Source organism: Rosa chinensis, chromosome 5 (assembly GCF_002994745.2).
Source record: "Rosa chinensis cultivar Old Blush chromosome 5, RchiOBHm-V2, whole genome shotgun sequence".
Lineage (NCBI taxonomy): Eukaryota > Viridiplantae > Streptophyta > Magnoliopsida > Rosales > Rosaceae > Rosa > Rosa chinensis.
Window position 1 is genome coordinate 45,417,737 of NC_037092.1, and position 21,033 is coordinate 45,438,769.

At 34.7% G+C, this 21,033-nt stretch overlaps 1 protein-coding gene across 1 annotated transcript; it reads left to right on the top strand.

Moving 5' to 3' along the window:
* Positions 1 to 9,066: 9,066 nt before the first annotated feature.
* LOC112201468 (aluminum-activated malate transporter 2) lies at positions 9,067 to 11,442 on the top strand. Its single transcript, XM_024342344.2, has 6 exons — positions 9,067 to 9,408; positions 9,499 to 9,639; positions 9,737 to 10,009; positions 10,092 to 10,201; positions 10,360 to 10,503; positions 10,644 to 11,442. Exons 1-6 carry the CDS (start codon positions 9,126 to 9,128, stop codon positions 11,109 to 11,111), a joined length of 1,419 nt encoding a protein of 472 aa, XP_024198112.1. The 5' UTR covers positions 9,067 to 9,125; the 3' UTR covers positions 11,112 to 11,442.
* The last annotated feature ends 9,591 nt before the right edge of the window (positions 11,443 to 21,033 follow it).

A 21,033-nucleotide genomic window follows, 5' to 3' on the forward strand; every position in this document is an offset into this window, starting at 1 on the left:
AGTTTTGATCAGTTTGGTTAGAGATGTGAATGTACATGATTTTTAGGACTAACGAGTCAATCTATGAACTTTTATAAGGTATCAAAATTTCTTGGAATGTGTATCTAATGTGTGGTTCTTGCTTGGTGAAATGTCTATAAGCTGAATTTGAATGTTGTCATTGTTTATATGCCTTGTATCAAGTTTATTCATATTGGATGCAAGCTTTTGCCTTGCATTGATCTTCAACTGCTCGGTTTGCGATTCAATTTTTTTTTAGGTATCTTTTGTGCCAATTGTTCATAATCTCAGAAGTTTCTAAATTGTAAGAATCTAAGTTGTTTTTTGTTTAATGGATTCAAGCTTATAGGAGGGAGTATGGTTTTGAATGTGGTCTCTTGTAAGGATTATGTCTTGGTTGGAGTGGATTGTATGCCTTTTAACTTTAGTTTTCTGATTCTGTCTTTTGTAAGGGTCATTGGTCTTCTATTGACTACTCTCCTCTGCAGAAGTAATTAGGTGAGACAGATCTTCTATACAAATGACAAACATATAAGGTGAGATCTGGTCACGTGGTCTGTCCCTGTACCAGCTCTGAAAGATTTAGTTAACTCCCCATTTCTGTAATTTTGAAAACTAGTTAAAGTGACACAATGCATGATTAGCTTCACTACTATTTTAACAAAAGAACAGCAAAGCATATCTTAGGATTTAGAGAGATCAGTTCTCATGCAAAGAAACCTTTGAAGCCACTGGAATTCCTGCACTTGTGCCACAACTCTTGAGCAACCATGATATTGTCAGCGATATTTTTTCCAGGGACAAAGCTCCCTTGATTGGGCTGATGAATTTCCTGACGTAGTCTTACATCTAGCCACCAACAATTCCAAATCACCTTGTATTAAGTCTCACATAAGCTGATGGGTCTAGAAAGGACATTCTCCAGGATAGCAATTTTGGGTACCAAGTTTTTGATGGTGTAGTGCATTCTTCCAAATTGTTATCAACTCTAGAGTAAGCAGGTTTCAGTGCTTATGCTATAAATAGGTGGAAAACTGTCTGCGCCTGGGGCTTTTGGACCTTTAATAAAGAACACTGCCTTTTTTACTTCACCATGACAATCTTCTCTTTGCATTTGCTGAAGCTCATTTGCGTCAATCAGAGGGAAACATAAAGGAATTTATAATGTTTAAGAGGAAAGATTTGAAAAGAACTCAACAGAAATTCTTTACATTACTGTTGTAGGAAACCCCTTTTTATGATAGTATGAGTTATTTGTTTTGTTAAAATACATATGCATGCATTGTAATTCTTAATCTTTAAGAAGGTACAAGGGAGGCATATTTTGGAGATCATTGTGTATATTGAAACTTTGAGAACATTCAGTCATTGCCTTTGCTTTCAAGCTTCTGGACATGCCTTTTGTCATTTGTTTTTTTAACAGAAATGTTTCTGGAAACTTTCATATAGGTAGTATGGTTTTGAATTAAGTTTTTCTTTAGAGACCATGTGTTTACTTCGGTACATATATGTAGTATCTCTTCCACCATTTTGCCTTTCACTTTTTTTTTTCTTTCCTATCGAGAAACTTACTTGGGAATGGTACATAGCTTTATTTCTTTTCTTTGATACCAGGGATTGAAGAGAGAACAAGGAGAAGAATTTAGACATATGGGTTGTGAAAGAGGGTGCAAACTAAGTTTGATTCTAGATTGGGTATTAAGAAGCTCAGGTACTGAGTCAAGGCAGTGATCTTGACCAATAAAGATTCTCTACTTGGTAAATATTGTTATTGCCTTGTGATCTATACAAGTACCAAATAGTGGTTTTTGTTATATTGTCCTTTATGAAGCTGATTGACTTTTTTTTTCGTTTCTTGTGATGCATATTTGATTTTTATTAATTTGGTTGGTTACTTGATCATCTACATCCAACAATCCACTTTCATGTCTAAACTCGGAACCTAAGTCCCCATCTACTTTTGGTAAGGCTCTCTTCCTTTAAGCCAATACAGATAGATGAAATGGTTGATTAGAGCACAGTTATGTAATGCATGTATACCTGGCTGGTTTGTGTTATGTGCGTGCAGATTAGTAGTTTATTGTCAACTTAGTTCTTTGCTTGCCCAAATGATAGCTTTCACTATATGTTAATGTCAAGTTGATGTGTTAGTGATATGAAAAACAAAAAGTTCTGGTTTTAGTCACTATGTTAGTGTTCTGGATTTAATGATGTTCTCTTATTGTTTTATATCTCTATGTAAGTAGTTGGTGGTTGGTCACTTGATACAAAAATAACGGAATTACCAGTCTTTGCTTTTGCTTGTTGCTATTGTGAATATGCTTGTTGGAAGAAACATTGCTGGAGGTAACATTCATGAGCATTCTCTCTGTCTCTCTCTCTCGTACGCTGATTTTCATTGCTGATGAGTATTGGAGATGTCCAATAGGATGTTCATACTTCTCTAATGGACTATAGGTAGTTCCTCAGTGCATGATATTGTGGATGGTAGATGTAGAGAGGTTTCGCTTTATTACGTACCTCCTGACTAATGGCTTATATGCTAACCTACTGCAATGAACTTAAACATGTACTTGAAGGTTTGAAGCACGACCTGGACACAAACATTTCTTCTAATCCAGTTCTCATGCTCTGGGCCTAGGGACAAAAATCTGAGAAGTGAGAGGTAGAGGGATAAGTAGGGATAAAACTTGACTTATTATTGGTTGAGTAGCTTTGTAATCTTATCTATCTCTCTTTTTTCTTTTTTTTTTGCTGCTGTTTTATTATCTTTTAAATTATTCTGAGTTGTTTTTGTGGTGCAATTTAACTCTTAATGTAAATTCAGTTTGAATTTAAGGTGTGGTTGATTAAATTGGGTATATCTCTGTTTAACATCTATTTGGATTATGCTTTGTGTTTGATGCTTATATGTGGGTCTTGCTTTTACGTTACTTGTTTTTGAAGTTGCATTTTGTATAAACCCATTGTGCTTCCTCTTCCTTTGTTCTTTCTATATATCCTTACTCTTGTGTAGGGTCGCCCTCTGGGTCTTCTTTTTGTATTAAAACTATGTATGGAAGTTATGGTACTTGAAGTCTAGTTTAATTTTCCAACTTTCATTGCCGGAGTAAGTAATTGTCTTTTAAAGAATGCCAGGCGTAAGGAAAGTGTCTTGCTTCTTGAATTAAGAGCAGGGAAAAGGAAAAAGGAAACTGGTCGATTGTGTCTGTACTAAGTTTCGCTCTTGAAATATATCATCTTTGCTAAATGTCTGTGTTTGTGTTGTCTGCAGATTGCAAGAATCATATGGAACAATGGCATTCTTCTCTTCAAAACTTTGATGCCTCAATTAGCTGATATCTCTAGAGGATTATCTGCTTGAAGAATTAGAGCTGTTACATAATTGGCTAAATTAAAGCTTCTGCAACTTGGTCACTCTAAATTAGTATAGTTGCTCTAGATGGTGGTTTTTTGCCATATGAGTTTATTGAGTTGATGCTCATTAGGTCTATGTATGAAACAATTGTGGATGTATCTGTTGGCTGTAATGACAGATTGAATAATTCAATAATATATGTCATTTGTGTAGTTTTCAGCTTACATCATTATAGGAATACAAATGTGACATCTGAAATACCATGCAAACACTAAATTAAAGCCAAAATATGTTGTTGGAGCTACTTAAGAACAACAAATTCAGAAAAAAAAAATCTGTTGTTATTTTCTCACTCAAACAATAGAAAATTGTGGCCTTAAAATAAAAACAAAGACAAAAATATATAAACTTTTGTTGACTCGAAACGAAAACAACGACATATAATTATATCTTAAATGAATGTACAACAACAAATAATTGTCTTGTGTTAGCAGTTTAACTAACAGTTAACTATCAGTTATTTTCCCCTCAAACAACAGGAAATTGTGGCCTTACAATAAAAACAAAGACAAAAATATATAAACTTTTGTTGACTCAAAACAAAAACAACAACATATAATTGTATCTTAAATGAATGTACAACGACAAATAATTGCCTTGTGTTGATAGTTTAAATAACAGTTAACTGTTATTATAATACAAAACAAACAGCAGAAAACTGTTATTGTAAGTCATTACAAACAACAGATAACTGTCGTCTGAACTCATTGAACACATGTCTTGGGTTTAATCAGACAACAGAGAACTTGAAAACCTTCTGTCGTCTGATGATAAATTAGACGACAGAGGAAATCTGTCGTCTGATACCCCAAGAGACGGCACCGTACTAGACAACAGAATTTTTTTTTATCAGACGACAGATCTCCTTTGTCGTCTGATGACATTTTTGGCATAGTGCATAGACAATAGATTTACTCATTACACATTTAAATATGTAGATAACGGGAATCCTCATTTGATACTACTCCAAAGACGCTATAGGTACATAGAGTGTACCCAAAAAGTATTGCATATTGGTAGAATATGAATGGTTTATCTAATTAGTATCATGTGATTGCCACTATGCATACTTGCCTTCCCTCAGATTGTTTGAAAAATAAATCTGTTGAGAAATGATATTTTTATAGGCTTGTTAGAAAAAAAATTCCTTAAACTCTGAAAACTTGTCTGGTTGATTTTCTAAAATAAGAATAAGCCCGTATATATTTAGGATAAATATCTGGATTAAATCCTAAACCTTATTGACTATGCGAGCATTCCCATTAACATAGCAGCATATGTGACTCATTAATTTCTGGAAAAAAATAGCCAGGCTGATAGAGCAAGAGGAGAAAACTCTTACAAATATATCCATTCGTCAAAATCTTAGTCTTACAATGAAACAGAAGGGTTTAAATAACTGATATCCTGATATGAGCATAATTACGTGACGTTTATAACATTAATCTCGATACTTTCTTTGTTCGTTTGTGTATTTTCTAGTTATTTACTTTGTTGTTTGTTTTTTAAGTATTTTAAAGCAAAGAAGGAGAAAAGAAGCAAAAGAGGGATTGAAAGGCAAAATCGGCAAATCTTTCAGTGCAAATCAGTCAACTTCGACAGAGCACTGAGACTATCTCAAGATGAAAGCATCGAAGATCTAGTTTCCAGAATTTTTACGGTTCGTCAATATCATTTTTCTAGAAGAAGTTATGGCTGATTTAGTATAAGAAAGTCAAGATGCGTGTGAATCTAAGGTTGGACGAGAATTTATATTTCGAGGCCCAAATCACACCGAGAAACCTGAAGCCAAGTTTATGCTTCATATTCTAACTTACTAACATACTTGGAATGAGTCATCAAGTTCAAGAGCCAATAGGAAAATTCTACCTAAGCACGCTACCCTAATGCTTTTAGGTTTTGGATTTACTACACAACAAGAAAGATGAAGGCAACCTCTAAGTATAAAAGGAGATCCATATGCAGTAGCTTTGGACCACTCTCTTCCTCCCCTTCTTTATTTTTTGTTTTGTTTCTTCTATGTTTAACTAGGTTTCTATTAGTTAGGAGGCTGCTTGAAGCCCCTAGACATGAATTACAAAATGATTTGACCTTTGATTTTATATATTTTCCTTTAATTCAAGATGAGACTTAGTTTACTAGCTACTTTTCCACTGATGAATGCTTTCTTGTATGATTTGAGAGCATGCTTAATATGCATGTTAGGATTCTACTGCTTTAATTGTTTGATGCCTGTGTCAATAGTTGGACTCCTCAAACCTTCTAGAGAAGCAATTGTTGGTTTTCACTATCAAGTAAACTAAGTCTTAAATATAGCAAGGCGCTAAGTTTATTGCGATGGCTCATGATGTCTCAAACCCTTTTAGACCTTAATGATCTCTTCTTGTTAAATCTAATAAGCAAACCTTTAAGTTGCATGTTAGAGAATAGTCTAGTTGTAAAGCGCTTCTTGCCTAGTGTACGAAGCAATAAAGGATAATAGGTTGTGTTCAAGCGTACCGAGCCAACCTGAGCATCTTCATCTAGATTAATTGAATTAGGATTGAACAAATTTTCTTGTAAGTGATTTTCAAGGGTGGATGCGTTTTCCCTGGCTGGCTTCATTCTCATTGTTTTATAAAACCAAATCAAAAATCTGTTTTCGTCACTCTCTGTCCTATATATTTTTGTATTTATTTTAAATAGTAAACGACATCCAAAAATTCTGAAATTTTGTGTGCTGAACGCCCTTTGTGTGTAGTACTTCTCTGTAAATCTTTCTAATTTTCTGAATAGTTTAGATTACGTTTTCAATTAGTTTTTGACTGTTGTTTGCTAGGAACAATGGTCACTTTTGTGATATTCTTTTGAGTAGTTAGAATCAGTCTTCTACTGGAAAGACCTTTGTTTACCATTGTTACAATTGAAATATCTAAGTGTGAATAAGAAAAATCAAGTTTTCAATTTAGCTATCACATCCATAAAAATAATGAAGTACAAGAAAGTCCCAAAATTAACTAAGAGATACAATAAAATAACAAAAAGTTGTGAAAACGTCAGAAACCAGTAGTCATGAAAAGGCACGACCAATCTTGTTAGTTTTTAGGAATTCCATGCATCCCTCGCGACCTGTAGCAAGACCACTCATGACCGGTACTCCTCCTTGTTGAGAATATATACATCCCACATGGGAAAAATGGGACCTTGCCTATGGGTTTATAAGGGTTTGGGCTACTCCATCCATTGCCAATTGGTTTTGGATATGAACCCCATATTACTTTAACATGGTATCAGAGCACATGGAGCCTTGGCTATCGTTCACTGCCATTGATTTCCACTGCTATCTGTATCAGTTCGTCAATCTTTTTCTTTAGATCTCCTCTGTTTGTCTTCAATTCAAGGAAATGTGTTCGTGAATCGAGATTTTGGGGCTATTTCTTAGTTGTTTATGATGCTCATAATCTTCTTGGGCAATATTGGTGCTACAATTAGTGGTTCATTGTGATACTTGAAGGAAAAAAAAATAAAAAAAGAATTTCATCAAGATTCAATCTTTTAGATCAAGTTATGAAGAAATGGCGTCTCCTAGTCAAATCTGCAATACGATCTCAGTCCGATTGGATGAGACCAACTACCCGACTTGGGTCTTTCAGATGCAACATCACCTCAGAGGTCATGGTCTCTTAAAGTTTGTGGATGGATCTTATCCCTGTCCAGCTCAATTTCTTGTTGCTGATGATGGCTCTCTCAAGAATAACTCTGTTGCTCGAGAAAAATGGATGGAGCAGGATAGTTTTGTTATTTCTATGATTATCATTACACTTTCTCCGGACGCTCTTACTTTAGTCATTGGTTGTCTAACATCAATGGAGGTATGGCTCACTCTTAAACAAAGATATGCTAGTACTTCAGAGTTGCATATTATGAAATTAAAGTCTACATTGCAAAGTATTCAGAAGGGTTCTGACTGTATAGAAAAATATTTGTTGAAATTTAAGAGTGCTAGAGATCAATTAGCTTCTGTTGGTGTTAGAATATCAGATCAAGATGTTAAAGGTTTGATTCTTGCTGGTCTTCCTATTGAATATGGTCCCACTAGACAGATTATCAGAGGTAAAAATGATACTGGAATGGAGGAAGTTAGGTCTTTGTTATTATCTGCTGAGTATGAGATTGAATTAAAGCATAAAGCTTTGTCATTATCCTCTCTTGCTGCTATGATTGCACAAAATAGTCTTGCCAATTCATCTCAAAGTATGCAATATGGGATACTTGTTAAGAGTATAAGGTCAAAGTCAACAGAAATGGTCAATATATATCAAGTTAGTATAAATAGGGATTTATGTTTTACTGTATGCAAGAAAGTCATCTTTATAAAACTACCTTAAAAAAATATCAATATCAGTTTTCCCGCCCTCTCTCTCTCTCTCTCTCTCTCTCTCTCTCTCTCTCTCTCTCTCTCTCTCTCTCTCTCGTTCTTCAACTCCGTCTTTATTCTCAATTGCTTCCATAGCTTTTCTTCTAGATTTCTTCAGCTTTCATCAACCTTACCATGAATTTTATCATGGTATTAGAGCGGGTTACTCACGTGTGCATGTCTAACAGCCACACGGGCTCCATATCACCCAAAAGTTGTCCACGTGTATGACTTGAAAATTCGTCACACGTGCGGGGGCGTGTTGAGAATATACATCCCACATGGGAAAAATGGGACCTTGCCTATGGGTTTATAAGAGTTTGGGTTACTCCATCAATTACCAATTGGTTTTGGATGTGAATCCAAATTACTTTATCACTCCTCTCGATCATTAGCAATTGCACCTAATCGCTGATTTCAAACTAATGGACCCTGCTCTGAAGTAACTATTTTAGCTACCATGCGTCTGGGTTGCTCTCGACTATCTTCTCAAGTAGATGCATCGCATCAACTGTGCACACAAACGCAATATATCATATAAAACGGAAATGGATATGATAATCAAATGGTCAAATGAATTCTAATTGATGAAACCTACCAATTATTAAATTTAGGATTAGAAAAACAAATTAACGCCAAAAAACAAAATTCTTAAATATAAAAATCAAAAAATGGATTACCTCCGCGAGTACCTACCAAAGAAATAAGGGTACACATGCACATGCAAGTGCAACCACCCAAAAAAATGACGCCCAAGTTTTTAACGACATTGTATTTCCTAACATTATAAAAAATAGCTTTACCAGTCACCATCGATCATTAATAGGCAATTGCTGTCTCTCTTTCTCTGTAGCCTTTTTCTCTTTTGGCAAAGGTCTCTCTCTCATGTCTGCATCGTACCAGATAAAACGACAATGTGAAACAAAGTTGTATGACTTGTATCTAATTGCATTGACCCAAGGTGGGTTTTGGTGCTGTGAATCACCAGCAAAAAGGGACAAGACACTCATTAATGTACAGTTGTAAAAGGACCTGACATCTGGTTAGGTTGGTACTCGTCCCTATACCAATGAACCGACCCATGAAGACGTGTTTCCTTGAGAATGCTTCATTATTTGCAAAACCCACCACAAATATCCCCCACTCATATATTTTGATTTTACAGAAAGACGTATACGCGTTGTATTGTCCTTAACCTGGCTCTCGGTCTCTTTCGAAGCAGCTTCTCCATCTCTTCTGTCCTCTATAAAAAATCTATAAAAGAGTGCAGCTACTTTCATCAACTTTTTATCAGTCTCTCTCAACATTGTAATGGCATCTCAAGTAGCAGGTGTTAAGAATACCAATGAGGATGAAAATGCTCACAAAGATCTTGGTTTTTGTGGGAGGGTGAAGAACAAGGTTGTCGAGTTTCCGATGAAGTTAAAGAAGCTAGGGCGAGATGATCCGAGAAGGATTGTTCATTCTCTCAAAGTAGGACTAGCAGTTCTCTTGGTGTCATTACTCTATTACTTTGATCCTCTCTATGATGGCCTCGGTGCCACTGCTATGTGGGCTGTTTTAACTGTTGTGGTTGTTTTCGAATTTTCCGTAGGTACGTATGTTTCTATTTTCTACTACACAATAGGAATTAACTTCTAATTACTGAAGCATTTTGTCTTAATGATTTTGTTTTACGATACAGGAGCAACACTTGGAAGAGGTTTGAACAGGATTTTGGCAACATTCCTCGCAGGTTCTCTAGGATTTGGTGTTCATCATTTGGCAAATCTTTCAGGAGAAAAAGGTCATCCAATACTCATTGGTCTTTTCGTCTTTATACTAGGTAAATAAACTTGAACAAAGCACAATATTGTGATCATCATCTCCAACTTTCTAAATTCTACGTGTATCTTCAACTAATTGAATTTATCATGTTGCAGCTGCATCAGTGACATTTTTCCGCTTCTTTCCCCGGATTAAGGCAAGATATGATTATGGACTCCTGATTTTTATATTGACATTTTGCATGATATCCGTATCCGGATACAGAGATGAAGAGATACTAGAGATGGCACACAAGAGGGCGTCCACAATCCTTATAGGTGCCTTTACAGCTGTGTCTGTGTGTGTTTTCATTTGCCCGGTGTGGGCTGGTGATGACCTGCACAACTCGGTTGCTACCAACATCGAAAAGCTTGGGAGCTTCTTGGAAGGTAAATTTATTAATATATCTACGCTGCAATATCAAGATGACTACAGAAAGCTTACAAGCTTTGTTATATAAGAAAATTACAGGGTTTGGGAGTGAATGCTTCAAAATATCTTGCAAGGGAGGAGAGTCTAACAAGGCACTTCTAAAAGGATATTGCAGTGTTCTCAACTCGAAACAGAGTGAAGAAAGTCAGGTGTGTCTTGATTACTACATTTATGTTGCCAAAAAATTCAGAAATACTGGCACAGTGGTTCCATCTAATCGAAGAACCTAACTCCTAGTAGCAAAATCGCAGACAAATAAAACAAAAGTTACTCACAAATTAATCATACTAAACCTTATGTTTTGCAGGTTAATTTTGCTAGGTGGGAGCCTAGACATGGTCGGTTTAGGTTCCGTCATCCTTGGAAACACTATCTGAAGATCGGAAGCCTTACCCGACAATGTGCCTACCGGATTGATACTCTTAATGGCTACATTAACTCCGAAATCCAGGTATACTAATACAACAGAAAGTATTTTATTTATAAGAAATTCCAATATTCTTTGTTTCAAACACATGATACTATTAGGACATTGAATAATAACTAATTTGGTTCGACCATAACATAACTACACTTTTGATTTTCTTACAGACGCCGTTAAATATCCACAGCACCAAAGTTCAAGAGCTGTGCATGAAGATTAGCTCAGAGTCGAGCAAGGCATTAAAAGAACTAGCATTGGCCATGAAAACAATGACTCGACCAACCACTGCCACTGCTCACATAACAAAATCAAGAATTGCGGCTAATAGCCTGAAATCCTTTCTCAAGTCTCCAGGCTTGGGTGGAGACATCCACCTACTAGACATCATACCAGCTGTGACCGTAGCTTCACTGCTAACTGATGTGGTTGCCTACGCTGAACAAATTGAGAAATCCATACAAGAACTAGCCTCCCTTTCACATGTGCAATTCAAGAGTGCAGAACCAAAAACAGAGCAAGAGCAGACGAGGTTACACAAGCATGGCATAGTGCACCCTTGTGCTGCAACCGATGGACCACATCATGTTATCACAATTGTTCAACCATCTCTAAAGGAAATCGAAAACAAAGGCTAGCATAGACTGGAATGGGTAGATAATTGAGTTCATATGCGTACAGATAGGTCATAGTTTATCCAGTATACAGACAAAACAAAACATGTGCTCATGTCCCTGTTACAATCCCAAAAGTTGAGAAGACTTGAGTGGAATGGAATCACCATGATTGAGAAGATTCAAGGGTGTTTAAAGGCTCTCTGTTTCTGTCTTTTTGCCATTAATGCATCTAGTTATATGTTCTCATGTTTAAATTATCAGAAAACGTAAACGTTCTGAAGTTTCAAAAGAAGAATAAAAGTTTGTAATTTTGGCTTCACTATAAGTTGAAGCTGAATTGGGAGATTGATCATTTCACTACTGTATTTTAGTTGAAAATCTTTTTTGCGTTAGAATTGGGAGCACTGGGTTATAATTATAATTTGGGAAATCCTTTATTGTTCCCCATTCACTAATACCACACAACGTTTTTCATCAAAGATCAAGATTGCCAAGCACATTAAAAAAAAATAAAAAAAATCATATATGCTGAAGCATGTGCTAATTTCACATAGACCTGTAAATGGACCGGATTTGGAGCAGGTCGGATTTTGATCCGGACCCGCTCCAAATCCGTGGCTATTGGACGGGTTTGGATCAAAAATTTTGATCCGTTAATGATCCGAATCCGTTAATCGGTTTATTTAACGGATCAAATACGGATTTAGGTCGATCCGATCCGTTAATGATCCGGCCCGTTAATAATAATAAAATATTATTTTTTATTAATATATTATTATTTTTAAAATATATAAAATATAAAATATGAAGAATTTCTAATACAATTTTTTTGCAGAAATCTAAGGGACAGTCCATCACCCAAGATTACAAGAAGCATTAAGAATTTTGATAATGTAATTCTACTTTTGATGATACTTTTCATGTTGTTTTAATATTTTATTAACATCTTATGAGGCATCATGATATAAATTTAATATTACTATTTAAAATTTTAAAATATTTGAAATTATAAACGGGTCGGATTAGAGGATCGGGTATCTGTTAATCCGGCGGATACGGATTTGGATCGAGCTATCAATGATCCGCCGGGTTAATGGAGCGGGTTTGGATCGAATTTTTTTTAAGTAAATGGGTTTGGATTTAGGTCGATCCGATCCATTTACAGGTCTAATTTCACATGGAGGTCAAAAACAAAGTTACAGAAAATTTATATTAATTTATCAATTGAAAAAATTCAGTACATCACCTCCACTCTTTGTTGCGAACCATGGAAATTGATGAACATATACAAAGGTAGAGTAGTTTGGCATTTGAAGGAAACACAGTTAAGCCCAGTTTGGGATTGATTTTGAAACCTGCTTTCGGTCCCAAAAGCGCTTCTGATGGGATTGAGGGTGTTTGGTAAACTCCAAACTTTGTGCTTCTGGGAGAAGCGCTGCTGCCAACAGCAGGAAATCAAAAGCAGCTCTGAGGAGCTTCTTGTTTCAGCTTTTGCGGAAACCAAATGGAGGATGCGGAGGATTTAATGAAACTTTACAGACTACCAAAACTACCCTTGATGCTCTCTCAAATTTACATCAAATGTCCTAATTTTCTTTGCTTCAGTTCTAGCGTCTTCCCTCTTCTCTCACTGGGTCTGACCCAAATATCTTCCCTCTTCTTTCACTGGATCTGATCCAAATCTCTTCTCCTAAACAATGTTTGAGTCTTAGATCTATGGTACTTTATTTATCTGTTCGAGATATCGTTTATCTCCTTCTCTTTCTCCAATTTTAGTGTTCATATATTTTCCTTCAGTTTCATCGTCTTCAAAAAATTCAGAGACGAATCTCTCCTCTCTAAGAGGTAATTTTTACATGTTTGGGTTGGGTTTTGATTATTTGTTTGCCTCATGGTTAATATAATATTTGTATTTGATGGACATTCATTATTTCATGTTGGATGTCCGTGGTTAATTAGTTGCTAGGTTCTGAAGAATCGATGGTAAAGAAATTGATTTCCATAGTGGACATCATCTTCTTGGACTCAGCCGGCTGGTTTGAACCGTTGGATGGATTGACCCACAACTCGGCCACGTTGAACTCGAAGACTCCGTCGGAGTTGCGAATCGGGTTGTGGGTCAGGAACATGTAGTTGGGTTTGGACTGGAAGCTGGTCATCCTTGACGCCATTGATGGATTGAAGAGAGGAAATGGGTTGGTTTGGCTTGAACTGATTTATAGCTAAGAAGCTAATTTGTGACTTTAATGGCTGAGATTTTGGCTATTAAAGAAGGTTTGCTTTTGGCTCATCGATTCTCCTCTTCTTTGATTTTTGAATCAGATAATCTTCAAATTGGACAGTTGCAACTTTGTTAGAGAGCATTAGAGAAGTTACAGTTGCTTTTCCGGCATTGGATCAATAGAGATGTTAATTAAGCACAGATCATTTTGCTTGTTTAACTCGCAAGGGGATGTGTTCTCTGGATTGGATTCACAATCCACTATCCTCCTTCCTATTAGTTCAGTTGTTTTGCTGTTTGTGTGACCCTTTTTGTAATTACGCCAATCAAAAATATTTTATTTATAACTTATCAAATACTCAGAATTTGTTTTTCATTCTCACAGCACTTCCAAAAATAGTTTACCAAACACTCAGCTGCTTCCCCTCACAGCAGATTCAGAAGTGTTTTCCCTCACAGCAGATTCAAAAGTGCTTCCCCTCACAGCACAACAATCTCAAACTAAGCCTTATTCACAAATGAAAATATCACACTGCCACAAATCTCTGACATATTATATAATAAGACAAGTGGATACCAAGTTACCAACCTAGCAACCTCAATGTTAGGTTAATTAAGTTTTTGTCTATTGGGCCTTGGTGTGTTATTTTCTATTAGATGTAGGTTAATTAAGCTTTTGTCTATTGGGCTTCTGGGTCTAGGACCTTTGCTTCCTTATGTACATCTACTTCTACATTTGTTTGTAGTATGTTTTGTTAATGAATGAACTGTTTGACCAAAAAAAAAAACCTAGCAACCTCAATAGCATGAGGGCCTATGCGGCTCCGAGATAAAAAAATTAACTACTAGTGTTGCATGCAAGTTCATCAGGTACATCTTCCTGCCAAGATTTGGGATGAATAGCCAAAGACTGCAGTTATATTGTATATAAAGATATGGAATGCACAGTATTTCTGACAAAATTCATTTGGAACTTGCCTTGCATTTGAGATTGTTACAATTTGTGGTTTTCAAATCAATGTCTATTGCCCAATTAAAGTAGGACTCTGAACCAGTGTTTACTGCACTGTTTTGTTTAGACTTCAACATTAAGGTATAATATGTACGTAGATGACAAGTTCATATACATGCAAAGTAAAATGTAGATAAGCATCCAGAACTGTTCGATTTGATTGTTTGAAAAAACATGTCCCTCTTGAGCTCCTTATTACTATCTCTCCATGAATAAATGATAGTACCAACCTATTAAATCTGCACGATTGTTATGTCCATTCAGATCACATAAGCATTTTCTGATCAAAAGTAAGAATGTAATCCTATAATATTACTTGCTAATGTAGTGATAGGATAGGTGGTCTGTGATTTGAAATCTAGTAGTGGCACAAAGCAGCTAGGTGTTTGTGTGTTTGTTGCCGTCTTCTGTACCATAAGGAACATAAAAAAACGCTTGTGATCGGAGGAACTTGAATGATTATAATTTCCATTATAGGCATAACAAACAAGTACAAAATGTAATCCACGATAAAAAGAGATGGGGATGATAAAAAACCATAGTTTCATTGAATGCAATACAATGAAAGAACTGAATGAGCTTAAAGAGAGGACATAGAATTGAACATACAGCATTAGGAAACACCTGGGTGAAAACAAAAAAACAACTGGATTCTGTTTCTGCAACACATACAGAATCATAGGATACAATTCGAGCTGAAGCAGACAGTTCAAAGGTAATGAATTACAGTTACAGCAGTCAAGCATATATGAAATTGATAGCAAAGAATAGAGATGCATCATTCCTTATCATTCTTACTGATCACCAATGATATTATTACAAAAATAGAAGAGGAGAAACCGTACCTGAATAACTGTAGAATATATTATCGCCTCAACCATTCAATCCTTGGCAACTGAGGATAAACCACACCACCACATCAATCCTCCTAGACCCAGGGGGAGAAAGACAAGATGCAGTAGAACTCCACGCCATTGAATCAAAGCTTTCAATTGCGAGATGCTATGGAAGAGAGAAACGGGGTAGAATTGGTAATCTCGGATTCCTTTTTTTGTTAAAAGTTCCCACATTAAGGTGTAAAGGAACGAGAGGTGTTCATATATGTCCGTTAAAAGTTACGGTTGCTCTTCGGGGCAGCAGGGACACAGTATGCACCATGACTTGGACTCCTGACGTATGCTATGGACTTGAACTGTTGGACCAATTAAAACTGAGCTCGAGGAAATTGTGGTTTCATAAACTGTGTTATAAGAGAAATTTTTAGGTGAGGGTTTCCCTATCACGTGGTTTTAGGGTCAACCAATCAAAAGAAAGAAAATTTTATCTCTTTTCTGAAACTGCCCCTGCTCCCTAAAGTGCAATACCCAAAACACCCCCCCTGCTGGGCAGTGATTGGTCCGCGCCACCACGTGGCTTTAGGGTTGCCCCACGCAAGATTCTCTCCCATAAATCCCCGGCCGACCACCTAGACGCTACGTGATGGGCTAATGGCAACCCCATTTCAATTGATTTAGGAAGCGCCTAGAGGGCTGGGTTTTAAATTTTTTTTATTTTTTTATTTTATCAAATACTTAAAAATAATCTTTTATTTGTGAGTCTTCATTATATATTTATTTTTTTCTATGTAAGTATGTAACTACTAAGTATAGTTTTTATTTGAGAGTTTCTATTGAGACCTCCAAATCTGCTCAATTGACCTCACTCTATTATGAATTATTAAATGACATATAAAACCTAATATAAAATGACTATTAAGGACAATAATTATACCAAAAAAATATTATATTTATTTTATGTAGACTTTCCAATTCAATAATATTAGATTGTATTCCTAATTATTTTCCTTACCTATTTTCATTTTCCAATTTCACAACATACTCATCAAAGCATTCATATATATTTAATAAGAATTAAATATATAAAAATGTATTAAGATCATGTGACACAAAAATGTATGATATATATGTTGAACGCATATTGGTGAGGGAAAACAAAATAATTTCTCTTATGATTTATGACCTAAATCTAAGTCAATCCATTATATTTGTAAAAAAAAAATAATAATAAATAATAATAATAATAAAAATATTTAAATAATTACTCATGTGGTACAAAAAAGACATAAAAAAAAACATTAAAAAAAATGAATGATTTTTTTTTTTGCGAATATAAAAACAAATTATTTCTTCAATTTTTTTTTTGCACAGCTAAAATAGAAAAAAAAAATTTTAATATAATAGTTCATGGCATTTTCTTATTGATTAGACATTAATTTTTGAAACTCAAGTTTGATTAAGAAATGTATATTTAGTTCAGATTTATAGAATCATTGAAATGACTAAATTTTTTATTTTAAAGATAATAATTTGTTTGCAAATTATATGAGTGAGGTTATTTGAGGAAATTTAGTGAGGTTTAGTGAGTAAATTTAATATTTGAAAATTTGATAAGATGTGTAAAAAGCATAGAGGTCAAGTGAGTAAATTTGGAGGTTCCAATAGAAAAACTTTTTTTATTTTGATAAAAAAAAAAATATATAGTTTTTATTCTAATTGCGCTTATATATTTATTTAGTAAGAATAAACTAAAATATACATCGACCTAGGCACTGCCTAGACCCCGCCTAAGCACATAGCGGCTAGGCCCCTCCTCACCACCTACCTACAGCCTAGCGATTTTTAACACATTAGTTATAAAACACCTTTTTTTTTTCAACGGAGGCTCAAAAATATTTTACAGTTAGATTCCCTAAATCGTGTATTGAGATGATAGTGTGCTTTTTGTCCATGTATTAAGTCACTTCATGAACCGAATACGAAAGCCAAACTTAAAAGTTGCACTTGGAGTCCTACATTATTTAATAGGAACCTCATGGCAAGGAATCTTATTTTCAGTGAACAATTTCTCTTCAGTTAATCGCATATTGTGATATTGACTCGGTTAAATGTCCAACAACAAAAACAGTTCATCAACGGTATTCCAATAAGTAAGACATAGTTGTAAGACCAATAACAAAGGCAAAATATTGATTCATGGCAAAAGTCACTTGTGAACCAGTTTGGCTACAAATTCATCTTACAAGATCAAGTTTAGCTTAGTTGCGTTTGTAGACATACGAAAATTTAATGAAAATAAAATTCATTAAATAAATTGGTCAATCTTTGAAATTTTGACCAAACAAGCTTAGTTGGCTCATGGGTCTTGCAAACGGTACACATGACTTGTACGTCACCAAAATTATGTGAGTTCCAAAGATGACACATGTCAAAACACGAGTGGTCCACTGATGAAATGACGTGGAAGTCTCAATTTGCCACTGATTGGTTGTTACTCAAGTTAAGCATTAAAACGGATCAATCATATTAAACTGATTGATCTCGATGAAAATCAAGCATTAAATAAAAATATCGATCAAATTAAATTGTTTAATTTTAATTGAAATAAAGAATTAAATCAAATCATAATTGATTGTCATATTCCTTAAATAAAAAAAATAATTAAATCAATTAATTAAAACTGATTGATTTAATTATACATTTAAGGAATGTGATTAAAGCTCTGTCATCAATGCATTCCAAGTTGAGAGAGACGCTGACATTATAAATACCCCTTCTCAAATTAAGAGAAGAGGGGACAAACAGAAGCAAGCAAACGAAAGAAACCTCTCCAAAGCTTAGAAGTCTCCCAAGCTCGTGAAGAACCATCAAGCTGCAAAATAGTCGGTCTATTCACCTCACCTACTTTAGACAAACAAAGGAAATCATCTATATGCTCAGAAGTCGTCAAACTCGCTGAGGATCAACAAGCACCAAGCAAACGTGTCGATTCATCTGCCATCAAAGCCATACTTTCCACGTGACATCGCTCGTGGTTCAAATTTGATTAAGTTCAAGCCTCTGCAACCCTTGACCATTCGTCGTCTTCAAGTCGTCAACAAAGCAAAGTTTCTGCCAAGTTCTTCAGCAAGCTCGTGGAGAATCAACGGGCACCAAGCACATCTGCCGATTCATCCGCCATCAAAGCTAAAGAACACTCACCACGTGACACCGCTAGTGGTTCAAAGATGATCAAGAGCAAGCCTCTGCATCCCTTGATCAACCGCCTTCTACAAGTCGTCAACAAAGCAAATCTTCTACCAAGTTCTTCATCAAGCTCGTGGAGAGTCAACAAGCACCAAACACACGTGTCGGTTCATCCTTTACCAAAGCCGAATAACGCTCACCACGTGACACCACTCGTGGCCTAAATCCGATCAAGATCAGGCCTCTACGGCCCTTGGTCAACCAATCTTCCCCAAATCGTCAACATAACAAGAAGTTCACACTACAACCGTTCGATTCAAGATCAAATGACCGCCACTCTTGGATCAAACCAATGTCGGAGATCAAATCAGAGGAATTCTTGTGAAAGAGTAACTACAGAGATTGTAACCCTCAAATTCATTAATTAAAAAAATATATTATTTTGTATACGTGTTCTTCTTTCATTCATGATAGGATTTTCATGATTACAGCGTTCTCATAGCCAATCAACTCTATACATTGCAACAAATCGTGTCTTCCATGTGGTATGATAATACATAAAGCCTTGAAAGATTGAAACAGCCTACACACCTTGTTGCAACAGGTTGAAGAGCAGGTTTTCACCAGTCTAGAATGTTAGGGTTATCATTTTTAGGGGTCGTCTTGGGTACCTTGATGTATGCCATACCCTTATTTTTTTATTTTTAATAAATTAATGTAGTGGAAACCTACTGAACCGGTTAACAGATTATCCACTTAAATGTTGACATGTGTCATTTAAAAAAAATAAAATTTACGATATTAACAACACATTCTATCTTGATATGTAATACTATTCAGAAACATATAACATATATTGTCAAAATAATAAATTACACCTAGTAAAACTAAAATTACGACTTATGACCACACTTATTGTGGTTATTGTAATTGACTGGTCAAAGATGTAAATATCATAATTGAACAACTTTTATCAAATTGAGAACATTATAATTATCAAATGGAGAGCCTTTTTACAATATAAAGTACTTACATATCTTTTGGTCTAATATTAAATTTACCATGTTCACAACACAATTGTTGTAAGAATTATAAAATGGTTGATTATCTTGTAAAATGATGCAGTTTTTGAAGTAATTACTACAAATAGAACAAAAGTGAGCACTTTTGCATCAATTGTTGGGGGTCGTGGTAAAAATGTGTAGTCATTGTAGTAATCATTTCATTAATTATAAAAGGGAGAATTCCACAAATAGTCACTCAATTATGACTCATTCGACACTTTGGTCACTGAAGTTTCAAATATATCACTTTGGTCACTCAACTATTACACTGTCAATCACTAAAGTCACCCAAAAAGTATTTTTTATAATTTTTTTAATGAAAAAAATTAACAAAGTGACTTAAGTGATTGACAGTGTAATAGTTGAGTGACCAAAATGATATATTTGAAACTTAAGTGACCAAAGTGTCGAATGAGTCATAGTTGAGTGACCATTTGTGAAATTTTCCCATTATAAAAACATAAAGATTTACCATTGTGACAACAAATTTGTTATCACACTTGTTAATTAATTATCCATAAACTAGTACATTAGTTTAGGTGGAGTAATTATTACAAATAGAACAAAAATTACTGCTTTTACATCAATTGACATGGGTTATGGTAAAATGCATGGTCATTGAAGTAATAATTTCATTAATGATAAAAACATGAAGATTTACCACTCTGATAATAAATTTGTTGTCACACTTGTTAAATTGTCCATAAACTAGTAATAGCTTGTAGGTGAAGTAATTACTACAATTAGAACAAAAAGTATCATTTTTATATCAATTGTTGTAGTTTGTGGTAAATTACGTGGACTGAAAGTAATTATAACTTCAACGACGGAAAATACACAATATATTACTTTAATTATGCAAGGGAGAACTTCATTACACCAATTAGGACATACGTGGTTTTAGTCAAAATATAATGATTTACCTATATGATAACACATTGTGGTAACATTTGTAATTTAGTTCAAAAAGCAGCAATAACAAATTGTACGTGAAATAGTTACTACATCTATAGCAAAGATTATCTATTTTTACATTAATGGTTATGGTTGTCGTAAAATGCATGTAAAAAGAATTATATTTGGTTAAGAAAACTACTTATGATATAATTAATTAGTAATAAAGACTATTTAACTAATACTAATTTCGTAAGCCTAGGTTAGAAGGTTTTTGTTTTTAATAAGGAAAAAAATGTAATTGTCAATTGTGTAATTGTCAATTGATAATCTAGTATTAATCAAACATTAATTGGCTAATGATAAAATTAATTAGTAATAAATACTATTTAACTAATTGTAATTTGGTGAGCCTAATTTAGAAGGTTTTTTTTAAATTTTTTTTTTGAAAAGGAAAAAACGTAATTGTCAATTGGTAATCAATTGGCTAAGGGCTAAACAAGTTACCAAACTTTATATATTTTGGACCATTGGATATATTACTAATTTAATGGTCCAAAATATTTAACAAAATAGGTGTATGGCAAACACGCAGGTACCTAAGAAAATTCCATCATTTTTATTTTTTGTTAACAAATTGGAGTTCAGAATACACACTATCCAACTTGAGCGAAAGTATTGAGTGAGACATAAAAAGAGACAACAAATCATGTAGAGTCTTCCTTCTCAA